General features: G+C 50.5%; 1 protein-coding gene and 1 long non-coding RNA gene across 2 annotated transcripts in view; both read left to right on the top strand.

Annotated features, from left to right (window-relative positions):
• LOC142902067 (uncharacterized) overlaps positions 1-27,688 on the top strand; it is a 75,994-nt gene that overhangs the window by 24,609 nt on the left and 23,697 nt on the right. The window lies entirely within an intron of this gene.
• LOC142902057 (ubiquitin-conjugating enzyme E2 E2) lies at positions 3,804-26,866 on the top strand. The gene is made up of 6 exons (XM_076046853.1): positions 3,804-4,066; positions 5,826-6,010; positions 7,104-7,154; positions 21,754-21,886; positions 24,812-24,959; positions 25,951-26,866. The coding sequence occupies exons 2-6, from the start codon at positions 5,835-5,837 to the stop codon at positions 26,046-26,048; spliced, it is 606 nt and encodes a 201-aa protein (XP_075902968.1). The 5' UTR covers positions 3,804-4,066; positions 5,826-5,834; the 3' UTR covers positions 26,049-26,866.

The following is a 27,688-nucleotide window of genomic DNA, read 5'->3' on the forward strand; positions in this document are numbered from 1 at the left end:
GAATGGACACAGCGATTTGGCACGTCGTTGGTGTCTTGAAGTACTTTGGATCCGGAACCCCCCCCCCTCCCCGAGGCTGTGAGCAGTGTGACTCTCTCCTCTTCTTTTTGACCTGTCGATGAACGTTCTCCCCTGCCAGGCATCAGAGTGGGTGATTAGCATCCAACACAGGCTGCTTCACATTGAGGGATCACGTGTGAACGAGCAGTGCCCTGCGGAAGGCGCTGATCATTCACGCTTCTTGCCTGATTTATGCCCTTCTCCACGAGGATGATAATTAGAGCCTTTCAGCAGCGCAACCAGCCGGCTCCCTAAACAGCAACCACGACAATAATACTAAAAAAAAGAAAAAAAAAAAAAACACTTTCACTTTTCCCTTTGTCTGATTCCTCACTGGCGTGTACAACAACCCTGTGTGTTATATGTGTTCTTTTGCCCACAGTTTACACAACAATGTGCTTGGCAATTGCAGTGGCTTCATTGCAGGGGTTGAATCATGTCATGGTGAGGGGTTGGGAAAACAAAACAAAGGACAGAGAAGACATCTTCATGGACAGCAGTTTAAATTCAGCACACAGCAGTTGAAAGTTCACAGTCACTGTTTGGTGAAAGAGAGGCGACCATGCAGCGCAGCATCACCGAGGACAGATCCTTCTTGGAAAAAGTGAAGGTTTTTTTCCTTGGCAAAAGCTCAAACATGACAATGTTGTGACTTTTTTCCATTTGACTTGTTATAGAGACAAGTGCACCTCTGCCACTGCCCATAGTTCACCAGAGACCGTGTATGCAACCCCCCCTTCAGACTGGGCAGCTGTGTTCTTGTGAGGGGTCGAACTGGTGTGTGTGTACTGTTTGCTCATTTTGATCACAACGGGACGTTTCCTCATTCAAAGAACAGCAAAAAAAAAAACAACAACAAAACAACTCCAATCAAGGCCTTTCTCTTTTCCTTACTGGCTTGGGAGCGACTTGAGTTAAACTTCAATTTTAGCATCACGGTTCGTCACGAGGCGCAGACGATCACCACTTCCACATGTGCTGAGCAGAAGCTCTGCAGAGTCGCCAGCTGGCTCCGCTGGTTGGGGAACAATGCGATTGGTCTGCTTTCAGTGAAAATGTTGAAAAGGGTTCAACAGGGGAAGCTGCCAAAATTAATGTTGTGTATGTAATAGAGTTTTCAGCATTGAGAGCTAGAGACTTCCAGTTGTTCTGAGTTTGCCCGGGGGCTGCTGCAAAAAAAAAAAAAAAAGTTGGCCGTCGAAAATGTTGGAAATACTAAAATCGTGATATCGAGTATTGCATTTGGATTTCCTGCTTTTGAGGTCCAACGGTCAGAGGAATATTCAGACGCAACAGAGTTTAGGCCAGCCTCCAGATTAGATCGGCAGTGCTCCTCAAATTATGTGGATCTCCTGTTGCGCTGCCCCGTGGCCTGGGATTGACTTGATCGTCTGCCAAAACAGCAGCGCAAATGAGACAATAAACTGACAGACGGATGAAAAAAGGAATTTAATAGGCCGCTCCAACTCGTGTTACAATGGAGTTTGTCACCCATCGGCTCAGACTTTCATCCATCATCCAGCCGTGAAACACCAGTGGCAGCACTGGCCAATAGATTCAGGTACCCTAAAGTGTGATACACACATATACTGTATACATATATGTATGTATATATATATATACATACATATATGTATACAGTAACATGCAGTTAGGTTCATGACTCGCGATGCACTGGCTTCATCACAATCAGATTTGCTACTAAGATTTACAAACCCTACTACAGAGTAGCTTATTGAGCATTTGATTGGCGGCAGTTAACGGGTAATGTTTAAAATCTTATATCAGCTTTCTTCACACATACAAACTATAGCACACAAAAGAGCACATTATTTACATAATTTAAAAAGAAAAAAGTCATTATTATGGTCTCAACTTTACTATAAATGAAGTCCATGCGCCGCCCCTTCTGAACAAAAGCACCGATAACTTGACCATAGAAGCTGTCCTCGCCGTCCTAGCGGTTTTGAAAGTCTTGTTGACTCTTTGTGTCATTGGAGAATCGTTTCCATGGCAGAAAGTCGTCCTCGTTCAGCCCACGTTACGACTGTATGTCTTGAATTTTTTTCATCGCTGAGAATGACCACCCCACCGATGCTGTAGTCGCTGCCACAGTTAGCCCGAGCTGGGGCAACTTTGTCACTAACTGGATTCTGCAGCCAAGTCGCAATAACAATCCCTGGGATCACGAGCGCCCCCTACCGTGAGGCAGAAGAACTGCGTGCCTCACTTCACTTGGTGGCTCTTCGCAAGCAGTTTTATGATCGCTGAGCACAAGAAACGAGTAGCACACGTACCGTTGATGATTTAAAAAAAAAACACAAAAAAAAAAAACACTGTACATTGCAAATTTAGTTCACATAGAAAAAGTGTTGAAACATTTTAATGGTGACATACAGAGAGACAGAAATGCAGTCTCAATACGTCATTGCACAATCTATGGAGAGGCCCAGCAGGCTGCTGCTTCACCGCACGCCTCATCTCAGTATCTGAGCAGTAAATATGAAAATACAAGCGATTTTGAACTGAAAAATACATTTAAAGTGCAAAATAACTGGATGAATATAACCATTTAATTTTTTATTTTTTATTTTTTTCATTTTACATTTGATTGTCACGTGAGGCCTCACCTGCCACCCCTGACTGCATGTCACTGATGTCTAAACTCCTGCAGCTAAAAATGATATTTGTGAATATCGATTTGATAAACATGGCAGCGGACAGCGCTGAAGTGGACTACGATGACCATCAAGGTGTGCCGCAGCGTGTCCCGCTGAACAACGTGCGCTGGAAACTCTGCCTTTTCCTCGCAGTATCAGGTTTTCCATTAAGCTGGCCGTGCACTTTAAGCGATTTCAAAGTCTAAGGCTAAAGTTGCAATAAAGTCCTGGGAGTCTCGGAGGGGTTCTTGCCGCACACGCCTGCTGTTGCTCAGAGTATGGCGCTCATAAAAGTCCATCTGGCCTGTTTTAAGAGTCTCTCCCTCTCTCTTGTCGTGGCTTTACAATTACATGAAACATGTTTGATATTAGCGCGTCTTGTCTCGATATCTCCGACGAAAGGCTCAACATCTTGCCGGCAACTTTCTCTCGACGGAGACAAGACAAGAGACTGACTGGTGTTCAGCCTTCTTTCAAGGTTTCGCCATCATCAGTCTTTGAGCGCACAGGCAGCAACGAGACCGACTCTGCCCGGCTTTAGACAGCCACTTGCTTAGCAGGGGACGATAATAAAGGACCTATAGGTCCCTCAAAAGAAAAAAAAAGTTGCTTCTGCGTCATCGCATGTGATGTACGTCCTCAGCTGGCAGCATGAACGTTTTAGTGCCTCACGTCACCAAAGTTTCCGATTCTTTCACAGGCTCGACCGCGTCAACAACTCCAATCCCAGCACGGTGACACTCCCTGAGGTCAAGGTCCTGCAGCCGACCACATCAATCACGCCTTGACTATACGACCTCAGAAAGGTGGCACGCTGGCCGCTTTGGCCTTTACCTGGGAACGTCTCGGCATCACAAAGCAATAAAAAAAAAAAAAAAAAAAAAACTTAAGTGACATCAGCCGGGACGAGGCTCATCTAACGCTTTGCCATCTCTATCTTTATCCTCCGCCCGTCCATGCCTGGCCTCGCCTCGCCTCGCCAGCCTTCATCTCCTGCTCCCCGCGGATGCAGCAGCAGCAGCAGCGGCGGGAGCGGGAGCGGGAGCCGGGCGCGTGCACGTGGCGGTGGGAGCGCGCGTGGAGGCGGTCCGGGGCTTGCCTGCCTGCCTGGCTGCCTGGCTTCTTCTTCTCTCTGTCTATGTAATCGCTGCTCCGCCGCTCGCTAGTCGGCTGCTACCTCCAGTTAAATAGCTGGGACACGGGAGCGCGCAGACGGCCGTGCGAGCGAGGAGGAGATACTTATTTTCTCTCTCTCTCTCTCTCCCCTTTCTCTCTCTCTCTCTCTCTCTATCCGGTGCCTGTGGGATTACGACGCCGACACTGCAGCATCGACGGCCAGCCGCCAGGTAAAGAGCCTCCGCCTCCGCCTCCGCCGCCGTGGTCGTTAAACGCTTAAAAGTAAAAACGTCCCGGGAAAGAAGTGTCGTTGTTGTTTTTTGTTTGTTTTTTTTCCTTCCGCGAAGAGGAAGGCGAGGGAGTATGGTGGTGGTGGTGGGTGGGGGGGGGTGGTTGGTGGTAGGATGCGTGGGGGACGTAGCCTCCCTTTGTACCGAACCAGGGTCACCGCTCCTCGGCGCACTATTGTGGACACAAAACGTCGAGGATCCGCCGCCTCCTCTTCCTCCTCTTCCTCCTCCTCCTCCTCCTCCTCCTCCATCGCCGCCGCCGCCAGCCGTTCGCCGTCCTTCGCCGGGCTCCCCGCTGTCGGCAGGAACGCCTCCTTCTCTGCAGACCCTCGTTTGAGTTTAGAGCCACCGAGGCCCGCTTGTTGTCTTTTTTTTTTTTTTTTTTTGGTTTCTTTGTATGTTTGTTTGTTTGTTTGTTTTTCTCCGCCACCCTCCTTCCTTACAAATTGTCCTTTATTTGAACACCCCCCCTCCCACGGTAACGCAGCTATACCCCCCCACCCCCCAGCCTCTTCCTACTCCTCCTCCTCCGCCTGCCTGCCTCGCGGTGTCGTTAAGCTAGCTCCTCGCGGTGTGGACGGTCGGACGCCCCGCTTCCACAGGTCGACCCCCCCCCCCCCCCCCAGCCCCCTGCATTGTGCCCTGGCGCCTCGAACGCTGACCTCCGCCGTCTTTAGTGCTGGGTGACAACACGGAGAGAGAGAGGGGGGGCGGGGGGGTGCCGCGCGCGCCGCAACTTGTTTGTATTTTTAGAAGTGTTGTGTTGTGTTTTTTGTTTTTTTGTTTTTTAAGGCGGGTGAGGAGAGGAGGCCCGCACCCCCCTTGGGGAAAAAAAAAAAAAAAAAAAAAAAAAACAATATCCACGCCCGCATCCACCCACCGACCCACCGTCCGTGGCTTCTCTCGCGGCTCAGGCACCAGATTCTCGCCCGTCGACGTGCTCATCAACACCGATACTCAAGCGCGCCCGGGGCGGGGTGATGGGGTGGGGGAGAGAAGGAGAAGGAGCTGTCCGCCCCCCCCACCACCACCACCACCACCACCTCCCCGACTCTGATACTCGGATGTTTTTGTCCGTTCAAAACGTGTGTTATTGATCCCACGCGGACGACTTATGTGGCGCCCTCTCGTTTCGGAGACTATCAACGGCTAATTTAGCTAATTCGTCCGCCCTCTCAGGTCACCCGATTGGATTGACCCGGAATTTTATTGAGTAATGTGTCCCATTGGAGGCACGGAGGGGTCGCTCTCTTGATTTTTTTTTTTTTTAATATCGAGGTGCGCAGCTAACATCCGACCGGCCACCAGTGTTTGATTGTGTTCCTCAGATTCCAACCCTGGGGGTCTTTGTGAAGGGATGAAGCAATTTTTGTTGTTTTTGCCTCCCAGCGCTCAAACTCAAAGGGTGTGCGACTTTGTCTGCAATGGGTCTGGTCGAGTCTTATTGCATCGGCAACCCCTGCAACTAAATCAGTGTAAATGGGCATCTGGGGTCCGGTTGTGTCCCAAGGGAGGGTGGGGGGCGGGGAGGGTTGGTTGTCCACAGTGTGGGATTGTTTGGTAGATCTTCTGATTTACAGCGCTGTTAGACAACTCCACTCCACAACGACAACTTTCAGGGTCACTATTAGTTATGTCTTTGTCCTCGTCTTTGTACAAATTCCTCTCCGTTTCTGTGCCGTATCGCTTTCAAAATCAGGGGCCCACAATGTCCAGCGAGGTACAAAGACCGGACGACAGCCCCAGCACCAGCGGGGGAAGCTCGGACATCGAACAGAGGGAGTCGGTACCGCAGGAGCAGGAGCGTGAGCAGGCGCAGCCCAAGAAGAAGGAGACCAAGATCTCCAGCAAAACCGCTGCCAAACTTTCAACCAGTGCCAAGAGGTGAGGAGAAAAGACAAAGGCCTCAATGGCCCCTTTGAAGAGCCACTGACGGGGTGGGGGCGGGGGGGTCTGGTCATTAAAGCCATGGCCCCTCTGTGTCTCGTGGCTGGGGGGCTGTAAAAACTCAAGTCCCACTGACATTTGTGCAGAAAAGGTGGCAGCTCACACTCAAGTGTCACTTAAAGAGGGTGTTCCCATTTCAAGCCAGTCTGTCCCTGGAGAGCTCCGTCTTGCACTTATCCCCCCCCCCCCCCCCCAAAAAAAAAAGAAACAGGCAGACAGGCGGTGATTGGATTACTACACAACTGCATGAGGAATTCATGCCAATTTAACAACTTTGCAGTCTTGAGTCATCATCATTCAACGCCCGGTTGTCTTTTCATGCCCAGTGATATGACTTTCTGTTTTTTTTTTGTTTGTTTTTTTGTCCTTGAGAGTTGGCTGATTGCTAACCCTGGACCAGAGGTGAATTTCCTGCAGAACTGAGAAATTATAAAGACAACCATTAGTCATGCCGAGTATCTTTACTTGAGTGATGCTCTGCAAGGACACAGCGTTAGAGAGCAGAGCTGCTTTTTTTTTTTTTTTTTTTAAGTGCTCCATTGAGCTGATATTTGTATTTCTGTGGAAAAATGCCCAGACGATGCCACCAGCGGTTTCCCTAATTAGGCTCCCAGGAGCCGTTGTTAGTCAACCGTGAGCTCTCAGGGGTCAGCAGGGCCTCCTTGTTGCCAACCAGCTAGGGGACGCTCAGCCTAGGTCTCCGTGTCGGAGGCTACACGCTGTTGGAACAAAGTCCGAACTCTTGAAGCAGGGCTTCAGCATCGCTCTTCAAGACGTTCGACCGTCTCGCCGCCTTCCAACAACGATCGTTTCCTCCGGTGACGAGACTGTGAGTCCTCTGGTTTTATGGTCAGCAAATGAGGGTGGCGTTCTCGGTGGCTTTGCCAGGTCACGGCTCTGTTGTGCTGTAAGGCCGTTGTGGTGAAAGGCGTGTAGAAATGTGTGTAAAATTTGCCCTTGTAAATGTGTTTGTTTTTTTTTTCTTTCTTTGTTTTTTTTTTTTTAACCTCACCACATTTTTCTCTTGCAGGATCCAAAAGGAGCTCGCCGAAATAACACTGGACCCGCCGCCCAACTGCAGGTAAGACCATGTGACCTCATCAAAAGCCTTTCTCTAACGATCATTGAGCCTTGAGTGCCGTAATAAAGGCACGTAGCTGCAGCGCTCCCCGCTTTTTTTTTTTTTTTTTTGTCTGCAGAGCGACCGTGGTTAATCTCAGCCGAAAAACGCCAACCGTGTTCCATCCTCGTGCTGCCAGTTGTTGCGCTTGTTGTTGTTATTTTTGCTGTGTAGTGCGAGAGGCGCTCTCCGCCTGACACAGGCCTGACATCAGGGTGTGATGCTTTCACTGGAATGCAGGAAAACGAGCAGCCGCGGCTGCAGCCGCAACTGTGACTTTTAAGATCGGGCTTCCTGGCTCGTGTCGCCGAGCGATTGTGCGCGCACACACACACACACACACACACACACACACACGCTCCGCTGGGGATTTAGCGCAGACAATGGTTATTGTGTGCTGCTGCGACGGCTGCGGCCCCTTTGAGGAAGCGATCCGGACCACGTGTGCGTCGCTCTCTCCGGTGACAAAAGGCGACGCGTCGGGACGGAAGAGACTCCAGGCATCGGTGTGTACGGCCGCGTCTGGACCGACGCCCGTTCACATCGTTAGGAGGGAAATTAATGGCGGCGTGCTGCGAGACCGAGCACACTTGTGGGAGACCGTGTTGTTGTTGTTTGTTTTTTTTTAACAATTTGTTTCGTCCATTGCCGTTTTGCAGGCACCTGTTTGAAAAATAATGAAGGGAAGAAAAGAGAAGGGCTCGGTGCGACTTGTTATGGTGATTTGGCATCACTGCACCCCGGACGGCGGCTTGTTTATTGCATGAATTAATCCCCCACCCCACCCCCCCACCCCTCCTCCTCAAAAAGCCCTCCGTCGTCAACAGTAAACACCGGGCTAACCTTTTCCCGCTCGTGTTATTGTCCCAGAGGCTAAAAGAGATGTTGTTTTTCCCTCGAGGACTCTAATCTATTTCACCCCTCCCCCCCCCCGAAAAAAATGAGGTTGGCTCAGAGAGAGGATTTAGCTGGAGGACACGACTAAGTCATTTGAAAGTAAAATAATCAGGAGCCAAAATTTCACAGTCTTTGTGGGGAGCCAGTTTCCCGGGAAACAATTAGAGCCCTTCCAGATAAACTTCATCTGCGTGTGGTTCTTCTTCTCTCTCCCTGTACGCTGGGAAAAAAAAAAAAAAAAAAAACATAAAAAAAAAATCTAATAACCATTTGTCTTGACAGCTGCACCCACGCCCCCCACGCCCCCCAGTACATTAGCCCTCTGTTAACCACACGCTGCCACGGTTCACAGACATCAACAACGGCAAATTTCTCATGTAAACGACCAGGGCGCCATTTACGTTCCCGCGCACAAACAGTCGCTCGCCCGTCGCGGGCGCTCACGCTTGGCGCCGCCGTTATAATTTTGTGTGTCGCACGCTCAGTTCCCCCCACCCCACCTCCCCACCTCCCCCAGGGACCAGGTTCGTCTGCGACAAATGGAGTCACGGGCCGTTGCCCTCCCGGTTGGAGGGGAGACGGATAGACGGTTGTGTTTGGGAGAGATTGACAGCAGGGGTCGGAGAACGTTGTCTGGTCTGGAGACAGACGCTGTCCTGGACTGAGGTTCTGTCCACACGGGGACACTGTCCTGGACTGAGGTTCTGTCCACACGGAAACGTTACCTGGGGTAGAAGAAAGTGGCGTCCACACGCTGGCAGATGGAAACGAAACGGAGGGTGAAAACGATGTAATGCGTATGCCACACCGAAAGGTGGCGCTGTGAACAGACGCTGACACAGGCAACGGACCCAGAATATAAAAATAAGCCCATTTCCGCTACACGGCAAACATGAAAAAGAAACGATGGCGAGTGGAGGGGAAAAAAAACTGAGTCTCTTGTGTGGACCGACGACCAGGTGGAATTACTACTACGCCAAACAAACCTTGAAGCGCCTGCAATACAAAGACGACCCCGCCCGCCGCCATCGTTGTTGGTTGTGCCGCCGCCGCCGCCGCCTCGCATGCCTTGTTTTTTTTCCGGTCACGTGACAGTGACGGTGCGATGACGACATCAAAGCCGTTTTCACAAAAAAAATACAGTTTCGGGGGACCCAGAACGCCGTTGCCATGTGGACGAACGAGGCCGTAACGGTGAAATACTTTTTACCGTTTCCACCAAACAAGTTTTTCTCTGCAACACGGTTCTAATTTTGTATCGCTGACATCCTCTCCAGTGCTTTCCGTCTCGTACGGCCGCTACACACTGTGAGGTGGCTGAGAGAAAAGCAGCGGTCCCAGTCAGGTTAGAGGACGGCGGACGGCGCGCTCCTTTGCCACCAAAGACGGCCCACGGTGAAATTCTGAGAGTGTCAGAAATTCTACGACGACTTGGGTCGACAGTCGCACTGCGTCGCAGTTTTTTTTTATGACCAGCAACTACTAACCTACCAATAGACACGCAGCAGAGAATCACGCCATAATCACCAAGGTATAGTAGATATTGTGTAGTCATCTCAAGTACTCATTTACAGTATATATGTGACGTTGCATTGATATATGTGACTGTTGCTGTGGATAAATGAATGAAATGCTAATTGCTAGTAGGAGGGATGAACTGCGTACCTTCAGCTCCCTCTGCAAAATAGACAGGACAAATTTGCCGTGGCATTTTTTTTTTTGTCAGCGTTCATGAATGCAACTATTAAAAAAAAAAAATGTTTTTAACCGTAGTTTCCATATTTGTTTTTGCTTGATTGATCGATCGATCGATCAAACGTCACATATTGACGTACGTTGCAGCCCGCGACTTACTCAATGGCAATTGTACAAAAGACGGCTGATGAGGGTCCGTGACGCAGAGCGTAGCGTGCAACGCGGACAGCCAACGTGCCAAGAAACAGAATTTAAAGTTTTCCTTGACACGGTGACACACAAACTGACTGCGTCGGAGCAGCAGGCTTTTCACTTCATTCAGATAAAAGCGTCTGCTGAGTGAGTCACATTTTCCTGAAGGTTCCCGCCGGCCTGTTGCTATTATGCTCAGACGAGTTATTAATGTGTGACTTATTAATGTGACAAAGAAGTCGATTTGCGCGTATTTTGACGCACGTCCCCCCCCCCGGGTCCTCCGGCTCCCTCTCGGCTGTCTTGTCACCTTGGCAGTTGTCACGCATTTAAAAAAGCCGAGGAGGAATGCATGCGTCGGAGCTCGGGAGGATCAGACGGGGCAATTATTCTCACTGTCACAGGCTTTGCCTATAGTACATTATACAGACAGCCTTGTGCCTCTCACCCTATTGTCACAGGACGCAGCGTGTGAACGGCGTCAAAGCGTTTTCCTGCCTGCGAGTTGCGCTCAAAGAGTCGAGACGTAAACGGAGACGAAGGTTTTGGTCAAAGTCTTCTTTTTTTTTTCCGTAGGGGAAACGATGAAGCGCTCACAGCGTCGGCAAAAAAAAACAAAAAAAAAAAACAACGGAGCTTTAATTTTTGTGCTGGAAAAAAAGTGATGCTGTTGGCCTTCCTGTGACATTTTGTTCCAGTTTATCCCCATGAAAAAGATTTAATGGCTTTTCACGGCAGATGTCGATGGTATTTTCGGTGTTCTATCACTGGTAATGTGAATATCGTGTCGTCGGCAGCAGCAGCAGCAGCAGCAAACCTCTGCCTTGGCAGTGGCGGCTGACGAGCTCTTTATCCGCGGCCGTCATCATGGTGTTGTTTGACAAATGAGATGCAAATAATGAAACGACATGCGACAAAATATCACTCAGTCGCTCGGGCAGCTAGTTGGCGCTGTGTCTTCTCTGCTGTCTTCCTGCCTATCGTACATCCCCAAATCCGCCTGGTCACTGCCACTCAGTGTGATTTTATTTTATTAATTTTTTTTCCCCCAGTTCTGTTCTGATCATTTTGCAGTTTCCTTTCATTCTTTGGTTGCGATCTGGTTTGCCTCTTCAGATATCTTAGAAGCCAGAAACGGACAGTTTGTTTGTTTGTTTGTTTGTTTGTTTTATTCTGAAACCAACAACTTCTGTTTTATTAATGGATTTACGGTAAATGTGTCAGAACTGGATTCACCCACTGGCTTGTCTGTAATGTGGAACTGCGCTCTCTCTTCATTCTGCTCCTTTTGACATTATGGGCCCCTGAATCTGAAGCTTTTCTTCAGAATGCCAGCGGTGATGTATCATTGCCAGTGCTGCTTTGTTAAGTATCCAATATACACAGAACTGACAAATTGAGAGAGAAAAAAAAAAACGACAGAGGTGCCAGGTGTCCTTTCATCCGCATTCAAAGACTGGCGCTGCGGGATAACGCACCGCCGAACCGACTCGAGAGATAACATTTCAAATCCTCAGCCGGCCTCGGATATACTGAAAAAAAAAAAACCCAGGATGCAGCTTCAAACACCGGCGTAGCCTCGAGTAGCAGCTCAGTCCGTCCCGTTAGTGACAGGAGTTGATCACTGCAGAGCTGCGGTCGAGCTTTTAGAGTGAAAAAGCTGTCAATCGCTGGCCAATAACAGCTGTTGTTGCTCTGACGGGATAATAAAGCAGAGTCACCATCATCCAGAGTATCCATTGGATAGGTTTAATATCACCCCGTTTTGTTTTGAGGGTCATTTAGAACCCTCACGAGGACCTCGATGGCGACTTCTTTTGACGGTGGCTTTTGCGAAATCGTTGAGTAGGAGGTCTTGATTTCCAGCACTGAGCAGAGATTTGTGGCGCCCGACGCACAATTATGCAGAGCGGTGGCGGCGGCGGCGGCGGCGGCCTCTTTCAGTCCAGACGTAAACAGGCGGCAGAGTTTCCCACCGGAAGCCGGCGCTCTCCGCTGCGGCACTCTTGGATGGTAGTGATGCTAGACACTCTGCGGCCGCTAACTCAGAGCCTCTTTGATGGGCCGTCGACTCTGAGGCTGAGCCGCCTCAGTCAATACTGATGGATTCTCTCGTCCCGCTGACCTTCAGCTGCATGTTGTTGTTGATATCATAGACCTGGCCTGATTGTTTTGCACCTATCAGATCGTAAATGGACAACTTGTTGAAGTGGGGGAGGGGGGGAAAAACGTAAATAAAGAATGAATGAATAAACTCCCAAATCATTCCCAAATTTCCATTTGAACTTATTAGGATTAATAGAACTGCCTTTACCAGCATCTCGCTGGGCCGCTTCAACATGCTTCAATTGTTTGGGAGACGGGGAATTTTCACATAGTATTGTTTGAATGGTCCTACATATTAGCAACCTTTATTAGCACATATTACACACACACACACACACACACCTGTCCAGAGGCGAAACTACACACTGCAGTTGCTTGGATGACAGCGGCACTCTATTTGGGTAGTTTTCTGAATATTTGCGCTTCTATTGGTTCATCAAGGTGCAATCGACCTCTGGTTGGCTCCAAGGCTTCTTCGTGTCTTTCTATCTGTCGGCAGCGAGTGCTGCAGAAAGATTCATCGGCTTTCTCTCGTGGTTTGGCTACGTGGGCCTATTGTTGCAGCTCCCTGACGAGAGCCTCAGCTGGCTGATGGTCCCGTGGTGTCGGCCTGCTCCGCTGTGTCTCTGATGGTCCACGCTGACGACTAATGACACCTTCTAACTGAGGTGCCACTCCCCTGGTGACATCACTCAAGCAGGGAGAAGGGGGGGGTTGGAGAGAGGGGGTGGGAGGGTTACAAGACGTGCGTGCTAGCTCGCAGCTCGTGACATGAATACGCATCTCCATCATCATCATCACCATCATCGTCATCACCGAGGAAGGAAGGAGCCTCTGTTTGTCTTTGGCGTCGGCGACCTCCACTCGTCTCCTTGCTGATGGCATCATCAATGTATTGGTTTTGTGTGGTGGCGGTGGTGGTAGCACCCCCCGGGGGCTGGGGGTTGGGGGGGCCGGGGGGGGGGGGATCATGTGAGAGCGTCACACTCAGCATCATTTTTCACAGCATTACCATTAAGCACAGCGGGGGAGGTCTTCAGTATTCATGAGCGGGGAAGGGGCGGGGGGAGGCCGTCCGGGAGGGCGGGCGCGGGGGGTTGGGTGGGGGCAGGGGGGCGGTCGAGGCTGCACAAACACCTCCAGGCTGCCCGGAGACGCTGCTCGTGCTCTTCGTGGAAAAAATACTCCTGAAAATTCCGGGCCGATCATCGGCGCCGGCGGTCTGAAGAGGCGGCGGCGGCAGCGGAGGGCTTTTCCCGATGACATCTACATCCCCCGCCGTTGATAAATCGGCCCTAATGGATGTCATGTCCCACAATCACCGCCTTTATAAATATTGATGACCCGCAGCAGGCGCCCATCTGTGTGTGATGCCAGCGAGAGGCCTGACCTTTCAGCCGAGGTTCTCGTCTGTCGGGCGGTGAAATAAAAGGTTGGAGGGAAGCGGCACTTCAGAATCGGGGCTTCTGCTGTTGGCGCTAAAGGTTAACAAACGTCTTCTCGGGCTCGGCGCCGGTCGGACACTAATGGAGGCAACCAGAAGAAGGGAAGGAAGACATTTCTTTCCCTCCCAGTGTGAGCAGTGAGGGAGTTAATTTACCTCTGGATGATGTTTCTGTTGAGATGTGTGAAGTTATTTGATTTATATGAAGTACATTAACTTCATTGATTTCAACAGTTTATTAAACACATCGTGGTGATAAGCTGAGTCAAACGGCAGACTCCAAGACGAGTCAAGCAAGTTTCAATTCAGCTGATTGTTGTTCCAACTTCAATTGATCACCTGTGTTACCCGGAAAACATGTCAGAAATCATCAGTCATCAAGTAGGTAGCAATTGATTTTAGTTGAAACCTCTGTTGGAGCAACACGTACGTGTATTGTCTGGTCTCGGTGCAATACGTGTTTCCATTTCAATGAAAATGTGAAACGTAAAACACAAGACGTAGCAAAGTTGTCTTGTTGTTGAGATCAGTTTCATGATTTGGAAGTCACTCATAAAAAGCTTCATTTTGTTAGAATTATCGATTTATAGTGATGGGAGATTTTAACTGAAGAATGGCTCGACCGCAGGTGTCTCCCATGTGACTTCTCATTAAAATCAACAATAATGACAGTAATAAGACTAATAAGAGCTGAAGATAAATAAAGTTGAATTCCCATGTTTGATCTGGTTTAAAAACTAAGTTGGGAAGAGTTGAAGACTTAAAGACCCCTTTGAGGCATCCCTACACACACACACACAGCCTCTGCACAGCCGGGTGTAATTCATCCATAACGTTTTCCACAGCAGCACTTGTTTGACAAGCCAACAAGCCCGGCTGTGATTCATGTGCGTGTCGCTGCAATTTCAATGGCGATTTTTTTTTTTTTTTTTTTTCCCTGCCAGACGAGTTTGTCCGCTGACGGCAGCCGAGTGGCCCGTCAGCCGCCAGACCGCTGCGCTGTGCAGCGCTGCCGCTCGGAAGCTGTTGAGGTGATTGAGAGCGGGCTGAACGTTCCGTCGACGCCAAGAGCAAACACGAGGATCTTTTTGGCAAGTGAACAAACCCAAGAAAGACTCTGTTGTAAACATTTGCTCCCACATCCCATTAAACCTCGAGACCGGCATCTCAGTGTCAGCCTCGTAGATTCTCCCTACTTGTCACGGAGCGCCGAGCTCCTACTGGAGGAGATTTAAAGGGGCCTTGATGATATTTGTGGTGTGAAATGTTCGGCACTCTAACCCCCCAATGTTGATGGTAGATGTAATGAATAATCACTGGTGGATAACACTCATTTGGGGGGAAGGGAGGACCAAACAACGTCTCCTCAGCTTCAGCTTCACAGTTCCACTTCTCCACCTGCAGCTGTCTGGGGAAATAGGCCAGGGTTGGAGTGTGAGGCTCTGTGAGCAGATCTGAAATCTGGTAGCACGTCCCACTCGCTGACCTTTTTGGAAATTTGTCTTTCTGCCGTCAGCATTAGGGGCCGAGCAGCTGCTGAGTGTTTCTCAGAAGAGCAGTGGCAGTCGCAGCAGCAGCAGCAGCAGCAGCAGCAGCGGCAGTAGTAACAACAGCAGCAGCAGCAGTAGCAGCAGCAGTAGCAGTAGCAGCAGCACTAACAGTAGTAGCAGTAGTAACAGCAGTAACAACAGCAGCAGCAGCAGTAAAAACAGCAGCAGCAGCAGCAGCTGCGGCAGTAGTAACAACAGCAGCAGCAGCAGTAGCAACAGCAGCAGTAGCAGTAGCAGCAGCACTAACAGTAGTAACAGCAGTAGTAACAGCAGTAACAATAGCAACAGCAGTAGTAACAACAGTAACAGCAGCAGCAGCAGTAGCAGTAGCAGCGGCAGTAGTAACAACAGTAGCAGCAGCACTAACAGTAGTAACAGCAGTAACAGCAGTAGTAACAGCAGTAACAATAGTAACAGCAGTAATGGCAGTAGCAGCAGTAACGGCAGTAGCAGCAGCAGTGCCCGGGCTAACGAGTCGGTCCTGTAATTGTAAACATACCGTTTCTTATTTTAAAGAAGCACTAGCATCATACTCTTGACTAATGCTACTCTGCAAAACTGCAAGAGTCGGCTTCTTTTTTTGGGGGGGTGGGGGGGGGATCTGGGAGGCGGAACCGTTTCCTTAAAGCAGCTTTTTCCCTCGATTCCTCCGAGCCGCTGCTGCTGCCGCCGCCGCCGCCGTGTGATCTGCTGCGCGTCAGCACAAACTGCCTCTGTTCAAGCAAAGCAAATGTTTATAATTAGCCTCGCGCACAGCATAATCAGAGTATAATGTCTCTGCATTAACATTTCTCTGAGAAAGAGCAGCCCATCCACTGCGATCGCAGCTCCTCTTTGGACGCCGCCCTCCGACCGCTGGGGCAAGCGGCTCCTCCTGGACGCTCCCGGCCTGCGCTTAGTTTTTATTTTGTCGTCGATCGTTTCGCTCTTCCTCACCCTGGGCACGGCAGAAGAAGCTCTCTCGCTTAAGTGATATTTATATGCGCGGCGGTGCGGCGCAGTGCGCTCAGCGCCGGCCCCTGTATATTATGGTAATGATACGCCTGTGTGTTATTTATCCGCAGCCGGCGGCAAACATTTTTCACGGCTTCAGATGTCAGGTGAACGCATGGTGGTGGGGGTGGGGGCGGGGGGGGGGGGGGTGCTGACTGAGTCAGAGTCCTAGTTTAACCTCAGGAGCAACTCCCTGAACAAAAAAGGAAGGGGGGGGGAGGGGGCGTTGGCTTCCACATCGTCTGTTTTTATTTACAGTATTGCTTTTTCTTTCTTGTTCTTGCGTTAACCTCCCCGGTGGAAGCCAGCTTCCCTCTTCAGAGTTCACCTCGGTTCAGCGCTCGCGGCCGGTTCCATTGATTCTGCCCAGTGAGTGTGTGTGAGGTCGTCCCTCCTGCAGGTGGCAGACTTCTATTAGTCTTTAAAGAGCTCTTAATATGCAAACAAAAAGAACCTCTTTCATCAACATTCTGCACCCAAACGCTCGACGTCTCGACCCGCTCAGATGTGACTGTTTTCAGGAGGTGTGCACTAAAACCTTGCTGCCAGACACCCTGACCTCCAGCGGAGTGTGGGAAAATTGACCTGGAAGCGTCAATCTTTAGCAGGAGGCTGCAAACAGAGGGTTAAGTGTGACCTGGAGAGGTTTTTTTGGGATGGTCGGTGTCAGGCGAAGCTTCTGCTTGGAAGAGATGGTATTGTGGGATTGGGGAAGACGCGCTGCGGAGCAGAGGAAGGAGGTGTCACCTCGGCTGTTGAGCGGCAGAGTAATTGGTGCTGAGACCCGGTCACGGTCGGCAGGAAGTCGGATTGCTTCATTAAAGTTCCTCTTCTGATAACCGCAGCAGCCGGGTGCTGATGGGGGAGGGGGAGGGCGGGGGGGGAGACGATCTTGACTGAATGACGACGCCATTAGGAGGAAAACACCCAAGGGACGGGGGGGCTGGGGGGGGGTCCTGGAATGGTGAATATTGCAGATAATGGCTTTATTCATGCCCGGCCGTATTCATGAGCTCCCGGACGCAACGCCATGATTCACATTCAATTACCACCCCCCCGCCCCCATCCCCCCTTTCTATTTTTTTCTTCCTCTCCTCCTCTGTTTTCTTCATCAGCTCCTCGGCGCAGGTCTGCTCACCTGCTGCTTGTAGACAAGCGGCTGCAGGAAAGCACCTGATTTTCCTCTTCTGGATTCGCCGTTTGACTGCGACGGTTTGAATCCGTTGCTTGATTCAAGAGCAAAGCGAAGAGAGAAAGCGCCGGATTTCCAAACTTGCCTGCCTGCTACTCTGTTATTCTGGTGCCGCGATGCAAAATAGATCCGACTGTGCGCCAGAGCGCAGAAGCTGCTGAATCTTCTCCCTCCAGAGCGCTGAGAGAAGGCCGGCCAGCCGGCCGCAGCATAAGTGTCCCTCTGTGGCTGAGTGATGAAGACGTCGACAGATTCAAGCGATTGTTTTCTTGCGAGCCAGCGTCTCATTTGTCGCAGATTTTTCACCCTTTTTTTTTTTTTTTTTTTCAAATATCTGGAGTTAACCTTTCTCACCGGGCGAAGGTCTTGTCTGATGATTGCATCTCTTCCATCCCCTTCATCTGGCGACGGTGTGTGTGTGTGTGTGAGAATTGGCTCTACGCGTGGAGGGGAGGTGAGAGATTCGTCTTATCTGGTGGGCCGCAGGGTTTAAGGTTATCTCCGGGCGGCGATGATTAAACCACCAGGCAGACACGCCGCTCTGTGTCACCAGCAGGAGGTGTCGGCCGCTGATTAAAGTGTTCAGTGTGTGAAATTTTTAAGGAAGCCTGTCTGACAGCAAGTTTCACAGTCAGGGCACTGTCAGGTGGGTTTCCTCAAGAAAAAAAAAGCCTGTGCAGGATGGCAGCTAATTAGAAGCAAGACTCTTGCTCTATGTATACTCGTGTGTGTGTATATATATATATATATATAAATGAGAATCGTTCTAAAGATGGGAAAACCAAATGACATTTATTGTACTGCGAGTATGCACTGTATAAATCAAGCCAAATTTTACACACTGGACCCTTAAAAGCATGCGGTCTGTCATTTCAGGTTGTAGCCTGGAACATTTGTGGGAAGTGAGAGAGGCAGAGGCGACTCTGTCTGAGGTGAACTGCATCTTTCTTGAGCCTCACCACTCAGAAAAAAACTCCACATTCACCTTGGGGGTTGAGTTTTTTTTTTGTTTTGTTTTGGTTTTTTTTTTCTTTCTTTTTTGCAAGTTCAGTCTCAGGCTTCTTGAGGTGAAGCACAGAACAAGTTCAGCGTGAGGTGCCGTGACTTGCAGCAGCAGCAGCAGCAGTAGCAGTAGCAGCAGCAGTAGTAGCAGAAGCAGTAGCAGCAGCAGCAGCAGCAGCAGCAGCAGCAGCAGCAGTAGTAGCAGCAGCAGCAGAAGCAGTAGCAGCAGAAGCAGAAGCAGTAGCAGAAGCAGTAGCAGTAGCAGCAGCAGCAGTAGTAGCAGCAGCAGCAGCAGCAGAAGCAGTAGCAGCAGAAGCAGAAGCAGTAGCAGAAGCAGTAGCAGCAGCAGCAGCAGCAGTAGCACCAGCAGCAGCAGCAGCAGTAGCAGCAGCAGCAGCAGCAGTAGCAGCAGCAGCAGCAGTAGCACCAGCAGCAGCAGCAGCAGCAGCAGCAGTAGCACCAGCAGCAGCAGCAGCAGCAGCAGCAGTAGCAGCAGCAGCAGCAGCAGTAGCAGCAGCAGCAGCAGTAGCACCAGCAGCAGCAGCAGCAGCAGTAGCACCAGCAGCAGCAGCAGCAGCAGCAGTAGCACCAGCAGCAGTCGCAGCAGCAGCAGCAGCAGTAGCAGCGTGAGGCTGAGCCGCTTTCTGGTGCAGCGTCGCAGAGGAAGCAGCCCGTCTGTCAGGGCCGGAGCTCCTTCCATGAGTGTAATCTGGTAGGACGTGAGGTCGGGGGGAGGTGGGGGCAATTGGGGGGGGGGGGGCTGTAGCGGCAGGATCCTCCTGGACCCTCCCCCCCTCCCACGGCACCCCACCCTCATCCTAATGTTTCCCAGACCTTTGAAACAAATGACCCAAATACTCAGTAAATTGAGGCGTTTGGCAAAAAAAGGAAAAAGCAAACGCGCTGCAGATGGAGGCGGGTGGATGCTGCCTGCATGGAAGTTATTAGGACGGAGCTCCCGAGCAGCAGCAGCAGCAGCAGTGTTAGCCAACCACTCGTCAGCTAATGCAGAGCAGGTCTGCGCACTCGGAGGAAAGATTTGTCAAGGTGGGAGTAAAGGGCCGATATTTCTGAGACAGCCTGTCACTTTTTGCTTATTTTTTTTCCCCTTTTGCAGGCTTCACGATTAATCAAAGGGATGGAGTGTTCGACGACGCTGACAGACTCCAGATTTCATTTGATAAAAGACAGAAAGGACCCAGTTGGGAAGTCATAATCTCGCTATGTATTCCAGAAGCCGAAGACAGAGGTCGTCTTAGAGGGCAGAGCCAACGCCTGGCTGCGGGTTTGGGTGTTTGGAAAAACGTGGCCAGCAGACAAAACTGAAGGATGGACCAAGAGGAGAGCGATACATCTCCTTAGAAGGGATCGCTTGCATGTGAGAGCTTTTCATAAACTGTGCATATTCGGCTATGAAGCCCATTGACAGAACTTCACAGAACAGTGGCCCCATGCTTTATTGGACTTAGACGAACACAGATTAAATGCTCTGCACAGCCATTTTGCAAGGCTCAAACCTGCACCAATCACAGTGGGGCCCCCGACCGGAGCGCTCGCCCTCTCCAGCGGAGGCAGGGGTGCGGAGCGACCGTGGCGTCCCGGGAGCGCCGGCTGCAAGAACAAAGCACCGCGGGAAACCTTGAGCCCCCTGGTTGCGGGGGGGATTGGGGGAGGGGGGGGGGGGGGCGTGAGGGGACGCCCAGGTCTCTGAGCAACTGCCAGCGGCGGCATGCAGCGGCATTCAGCTCCCGACTTGGCCTTTGTCCGCTGGCCTGGTGCGGCTGTCCGACGCGGCCCGCGGGAACGCTTGCTTCTCCCGGAGATGTTTCCACACTCGTCCGCCTCATCCGTCTGGGAAAGATTGTGAAAAGTGTTGCGTTTAGCGGGAGAAGCATGTTGGACGTTGCCATGGCGACGTGGCTCGCACAGTAACTAGAGGAATAATACCGCCGTGCTGATGGCGCCTTGCTCCTGGTTTGCTGCTTGGCAGAGTGCAGGCACTGAAGAAAGGAAGTGCTCTTCCCCTCCCAGAGACTCCCGGTGGGTTTTTCAACTTGAGACCCTCTGTAATGACGCGGTGGCAGTGAACCAACTTGAAACTCACGACATCTCAAACGGTTTCTCTCCTCCTTCCTTTTCCAACACGTCCACCTGGCTCCACCCACCTGCCTGCCTGCCGACTCCAGAACCTAGGGCGGGCCGTGGCTCCGCCCCCGTTCGCCAGCAGCGTCGCCTTCCAAAGCGCGAACAGCTTGCGCCTTGAATATGCAGGATCCCGCGCGTCACCGCCACTCGCCGCAGCGCCAGCTTCACTAGCTAGCGTTGCGCTAATGAGGACCGGCGTCGCTTCTCCTTCGTCTTCTTCTTCTTCTTCTTCTCAGCAGCTCTTTGCTCCTCATCAGTTTTGTGTTTTTCAAGTCGTTCTGCCGCAGAATAAACTCGTAATGATAATCAAGCTAATCAAACAAGGCCTCACGGAGGAAGGAGGAAGCAGTCTACACTTGCCTGTGTTGGCAAAAAAGTGTCATTATGTTGCTTTTTTTTTATGTTGTTTTAGCCTTCATGGCCCTACACACACACATACAACACACACACACACACACACACCCTCCCTCCAAGCTGAGGTCATATTGCAATGCACTCGCCGATTTAGGAAATTTCTTCCTTGGCTCACATCAGGTGTGCAGCAGTAATGGAGAAGCCTGAGCTGAAGCAGTGCCGTGTGTGTGCGTGTGCGTGTGTGTGTGCGTGTGTGCGTGTGCGTGTGCGTGTGTGTGCGTGCGCACATCTGCCAACGGCTCAGCGCCGCCGATAAACGCCGTGTCCGTTAATTACACTGTAACGGAGCCTTTGTTAGCCGTCCCGGCACTCTGTGATCTGGACATCGTCCCGGACCCACCCTCCCTCCCTCCCTCCCTCCCACCCACCCACCCCGAAGCCCCGCCCCCTCTCGGCCCGGTGCCAGGACTTGGCCTTACCACAAACAACAGAGGGGGGGGGTGGTTGGAAAGCGAAAGAGGGGGATGGGCCGCCTTTAAATATGGGGATTACATTAATTACTGGGCCTATACAACAGATGTGACCCTCAGCTTCCACCGCGGAGCTTTTCAGCCGCCATCACATCCGACTGCATTGTTGGTTTAAAAAAACATGTTTTTGTTTTGTTCTTTTCTTGTCTTTTGCTATTACAAAATGAAAAGACTCCCACTGAGTTTCAAGCAGTCGACTGAGTGACCCCGACGTTTTGAAACGGCCAAAACGTGGGATGATAATTGATTTTTTTTTTTTTTTTTTTTTGGTTTTGTTAAGTTTTGAGTGAGCGCTGAGTAAACTCTGCAGCCGTTGCCTCCGCGTTCCCCCACAAAATGTCCCTCGTTACCTTGTCAGGAGCATTTAGCGGTGGAGTCGCTCTGTCAAACACCAGGCTAGCAGTTCCTTCCCGCCGCTCAGCATTTTTTTAACCAGTCTGCGTCTTTTTTTTCACCCCAGCGCCGGCCCTAAAGGAGACAACATCTACGAGTGGAGGTCCACCATCCTGGGACCCCCGGGCTCCGTGTACGAGGGTGGAGTCTTCTTCCTGGACATCGCCTTCACACCGGACTACCCCTTCAAACCGCCCAAGGTCAGCGGCCAGTAGCCAGTAGCCAGTGCACGCTTGGCGGGAAAAAAAAAAAATCTCTTTTTCAAGTTGATGGGCAGATGATTCCTGCGACACAAACGCTGTTGAAATGGGATTTGCGGCTTTAAATCAAAGCAAGCAGAAAAGTGTTTGTTGTTGTTTCAACTCCTCCCTCAAAACTACGTGACATCATCTCCCGTCGCGTTCGCAAGTATTAACCTGCCCCGGTAACAGCTTTCATGACCCAGAGATGAGGAACGTTAGCAGGTGATCTCCGGCAGAGTGACGCCATGGATGGATAGATTGATGGATGGATAGATGGATGGATGGATGGATAGATTGATAGATAGACGGATAGGTAGATGGATAGATAGACGGATAGATGGATAGATGGATGGATAGATAGACGGATAGATAGATGGATAGATAGACGAATAGATGGATGGATAGATGGATAGATAGACGGATAGATAGATGGATAGATAGACGGATAGATGGATGGATAGATAGACGGATGGATGGATAGATAGATGGATAGATTGATAGATAGACGGATAGATTGATGGATAGATAGACGGATGGATGGATAGATAGATTGATAGATAGACGGATAGATAGATGGATGGATAGACGGATAGATGGATAGATTGATAGATAGACAGATAGATAGATGGATAGATTGATGGATAGATGGATAGATAGATAGACAGATGGATGGATGGATGGACAGATAGATGGATAGATGGACAGATAGATAGAGAGATCCAGCAGGTGTTCCTTCACACTGTTCTTCTGCCTCCTTTGTGCGTCGTCGATCGACGCCGTGAATCTGGGTTGTGTTTAATTGCGACCTGCTGGCTCCTCCCCTCCCCCCACCCCCTCCTCCCCTCTCCGCCGCTCCTCTTCCTTCCTCCCTCCCCCCCTCCCCTTCCTGTTTTATCTGACGCCATCTGCAGGGCTCTTACAGGGCGCTGAGTGGATGTCGGCGCTCAACAGTGCAAGCCCTCATTCACCCTTTCACTCGGCCTTCACCCCCTACCCCTCCCCTACCCCTCCCCGCCCTACACACACACACACACACACACGCACGCACCACCCCCCTGCCTTTCTCTTACTCACTCCCCTCCCTCCCTCCCTCCCTCCCTCCTCCACACGCTCACTCGCCCTCTTTACCCCTTGTTCTCCTCCTTTGTGCAACGGAGCCCCCCCAGCTCTGTGTGTGACAGCACGCCTCAAACAGATCCACAGGCTGCAGTCCAGTTGGCTGCTGCGGTGGGGACCCCGATACCCTCCGAAACCCTCAGATACCCTCTGATCTGCAGCCAGGCGTCGGCCCCGTCGGCCTGCAGCCACCAGTGCTCTCCATCGTCATAGAAACCAGGAGTGCGCTCGAGTCTGGTTTCGCGGTACGGCAGCGAGGTTCTTTTCTTTTCTCCAGTTTTTTTTTTTTTTTACCCTTGTGGCCACTGGGGGCACTGCAGGGGGAAAAAAATTCTCTCTCTCTCTCTCTCCAGAGGCCGCAATACAAAAATAAACGTCTGTAAAACCGCTGACAGGACGACCTTTGACCTGAAACCCAGTTCATAATAAACGTTTCTGTTATAGATTTTTTTTTTAAGTCATGCACTTTTAATCTTTCTAAGTGACATTACAGCGTCGTATGCGGCTGCGTCTCGGCTTGTTCTGATTGGCCGACGCGTCCTGATGCATCCTGTCAGTTTTCAGATGCATGATGGCAAGTGACACTGCTTGCGCACGCATAATGCAGAAGCAACCCAGAAGCCATTTCAAAGTGATGGGCTTTTTCAGCATAGGTGAGCAACTCTTAAAGATAAACGTGCCGCTATATTGGGTTCTGGGAGCCTTCACATCGGTGCCAGCAGGGCGGCGCCGTCCAATCCGTGTCCTCCGGACAGAGGAGTTTTGTGAATGGGGACGCTCATTAGAGGGATTTCCTCCTGAGGCTCCGGGGTCGAGGTTTTGCTGTCCAGATGTTGGCAAAGGTCGACACCCGACACCCAGCACCGACCAACGCGGCCCCTCTGCTCCAAACACACGTCAGGTTCGACATCAGGAGCCCAGACGGAGCGATAAACGACGGAGATAAAACTTCACGAATGGATAAGCAGTCTGCCGCTGGGTCGGGCCATCAGGAAGGTCCGCGCCACTTTACTCTCCATCCAGACACTGAAACAGAAAACAGAGTTGTAGCACCGTTCCGGATCAGTGGCTTTCCGTCAGCACCCCGCGCTGCCCTCTGTTGGCCAGTGAAGCGTCATGAGAATTGCAGTGGGGGGGGGGGGGGGGGGGTGACTCTGTCCAGACAGTGTGAATGCCGTTTTCAGGCCTTTTTTTATTTAAATTTTTTTTTTTTTTTTTTAAGTTTCCTCCGAGGGCGAGAAGCCACGGCTGCACGTCAGCGGCCGACATCGGCGACACGTCTTCAATGGGCCTCAGCGGACCCAGTTGAGTGGCTCCATTATGCCGCTACCGCTGCTGAAACATGAGCACTGATGTGAATAAGAAGGGAGGAGAAAAAGGAGGTGGACACCCCGCTCCCCCTGCCCCCCCTCCCACCAACCTCCAGCAGCTTTTAACAGACATCACGTACGGTAACAGGCTCCGGTTTCGGACAGCGGGCTTCTTTTCCCGTCGCTGATCCAAACTTATCTCCCTCACACATCCCTGAAGTGATGCCTCGCTCCACAGTTTCCCCGAAGCCTCGCAGTGCGGCTGACTGGCAGATTTTTAAGTTTGAAATGTCAGTCACCCATCCTGAAATGCAAAAATGCAAAAAAGATTTTTTTTTTTTTTTTTCCCCACGCTGCTTTTTGCATCTTTTTAGAGGTCGCTGTTCTTCTGTCGCTGAACGCCAACATCCCTCGTGTGTGTTTGTGTTTGTGGGTGTGTGTGTGTGTGGGTGTGCAGGTGACGTTCCGTACGAGGATCTACCACTGCAACATCAACAGTCAGGGGGTGATCTGCCTGGACATCCTGAAGGACAACTGGAGCCCCGCCCTCACCATCTCCAAGGTGCTGCTGTCCATCTGCTCCCTTCTCACAGACTGCAACCCAGGTGAGACTACACACACACACACACACAGGGTTTTCTTGGAGACATTCTTAGCGCAGTGGCTCTGTTCTGGAGTCCCTGGAGTCCATCAGCTCTCTTTATCCTCCTCTGTGAGACATAACTGCTCCTTTTTAAGCACATCAAACTGCCTTTTTTTTCTCTCTCTTTTGTTTATCTTGAACTCAAGGCTAAATTTCGAGTCAGTGCGCCGTCAAACATTCTTGACCCTCTCTGAGCCCTCGTCGTTTCTCCCAAGGCTGTCCGGCGCTGACAGACGGGCATTAAGTCATAAGAAGAAATAATAAGTGGTTCTCGCAGCAGAGAGGAGCAGCAGCCAAGCTCTCAACAACAAGTTTATTGTGAACGACTGGCTGTTTGTTTGTTTTTTATCTCCTTGTGTCCCTCTGCAGTGTAAAATATCCCATCAGTAAAAAAGTGACAGAAATGACGGAGAAACCTTGAATTTGGGGTTTGTTTTTATGATTTTCCTGTGTCTTTCAGGGTACATGAGCAAGTTTACTGATGGAAATACATTTACCATTGGCCTGCGAGTATAGATTGACTAATGAGCCGAGCAGAATATTCCTCAGTCTACGTAGCAGTTGTTGGTGAAAAAAAAAAATCCTCCAGTTGCATAAATGATCAACTTTAATTGATCTGCTTTTACGCAGTGGTTACAGCGGGGTTTTCTTTCAGACACAGACTTCGTAGTTCCTTTTCATACAAACATGTTTGGCCGTCCTCCTCCTTTCATTACGCTCCACTGCAGGTTGCATTTCACTGATTTCCTTCCTCTGAGAAACAAGGTGTCCTGTCTGGATTCGTCTTTTATTGTGCAAGACTCTGAACTGGAAACCAGGCTGCTGAGTCACATGACCTCTCTGTGTGTGTGTGTGTGTGTGTGTGTGTGTGTGTGTGTGTGTGTGTGTGTGTGTGTGTGTGTGTGTGTGTGTGTGTGTGTGTGTGTGTGTGTGTGTGTGTCCCTGCGCTGCAGCCGACCCCCTGGTGGGAAGCATCGCCACACAGTACCTGACCAACAGAACAGAGCACGACAGGATAGCCAAGCAGTGGACCAAGAGATACGCCACATAGAGCCGCCTCCCTCCAGCTCCTCGCCTTGCAGTGGAAGCCCCGCCCCCTCTGCCCCCGTTAAAAACCCCACCCGCCCCTTTTCCACTGTACCTCTCTCTACCTCTCGCTCTCTCTCACCCACCTCCTGTCAAAGCACACTCGCCAAGTGCATCGGCGCTCCCCCGCCCCTTCCTCCCGCCGCTCCTACACCACACACACACACACACACACACACACACATTTTCTCTACCGTCTGTGTATACAACAACGACGACAACAAAAAATCAAATTAGATTTAAAAAAAACAAAAAAAATGTCCTTTGTTCCTTGTTGACTTGAAAGCTTCTTTTTTTATACAAAGACCAGGTTGGGGATTTTTATTTTCCAATATCTGAATGTTGGAAGTGTTGTGTTGGAGAGAAGAAAACCAGAATATTATAATAATAATCTTACGCGTCGTCCTGCGGCTCTACAGTATGTATTCTCCCTTTGTAGACATGCAGAAGAATTTTTTTTTTCGTTTTCTGTTTGTCATCAATATGTAATCTGCATGGAAAAGGAAGCTTGTTCTTTTGTTTTTTGTTTTGTTTTTTTTGTTTTTTTGCATCAATGGGAACCTCCGCGCTTTTTAACTTCCTCTCGTTTTGTTTGTACTGTATGTATTTTTTCAAAAGGCTTTTGAGGCAGACCACAAAAGTATGGGTCCGCCTGTGAAAGAGACAGGACTTGTATATTTACTGGCTATCCGCCACCCCCTGCAATTGCAGCGTGGTTTTTGTCGTGCACTTGTATTACTGAAGCACCCAATAAAACACACTGTGGTCGGCTTGTGAGAAATCGCCAGGGCTCCGTCTGGGATTTGTGTTCTCTCGCTCAGCCACTGCAATGCCGAGCTCGGGCCGACTTTCCTCTCTCTCTCTCTCTCTCTCTCTCTCTCTCTCTCTCTCTCTCTCTCTCTCTCTCGCACACACACACGCGCGCGCACACACACACACACACACACAGCAGATTATAAAACCTCAGAGTCACATAAAGTTCTTATCACATTTCTGCCTCTGCTGGCTGGAATTCACTCTGACTCCTGCCATATCTACCAGCTTTTATTGCAGCTATCATGAGGTGTGATGTTTTCATTTGTCTATCCATCTTGAGGAAAGTACAGGGGTGGAAAAAGAAAAAAAAAACACCGGGGGCACGAGTTGGAGCTCTGTTGAGGCGACGACGGGTGGGGAATGAACCTGTGGCAAATGAAATGGCTTTTTCGGAGATGCTGTTAAGGGTTGGTGTCTGGCGAGAAGCAAACAGGGTAATACCCGCGTGTTTACCATGTTATAGCAGGACCATGGTGTTTGTTCAGCTGCACAAACGATGATTATAAAGAAATCAATGTGTTGGGTTGAACTAACTGTCCTGCAGAAAAACGAAGGTGACTTCAGCACCGGTCTGCAAACACTCCCCCCCCCATCAGCAAATTCCATCTGGGGAAGGTCACTCTGATGTCAATCGTTGTTTCCTGGTGGTGTCACGCTGGACGTTGAGAAGACCACAAAATGTACGTCGAGTGAGAAATCAATCTGTAGGAGTCGGGCAGTGGCCACTAATATGTGGAGCTCTCTCCGAAACCACGGAAACACGGAGTTCCTCAGCCGCATGACAGGGCG

Source organism: Nelusetta ayraudi, unplaced genomic scaffold, assembly GCF_046127955.1.
Source record: "Nelusetta ayraudi isolate G7.1 ecotype Tasmania unplaced genomic scaffold, CSIRO-AGI_Nayr_v1 ptg000091l, whole genome shotgun sequence".
NCBI classification, from domain to species: Eukaryota; Metazoa; Chordata; class Actinopteri; order Tetraodontiformes; family Monacanthidae; genus Nelusetta; species Nelusetta ayraudi.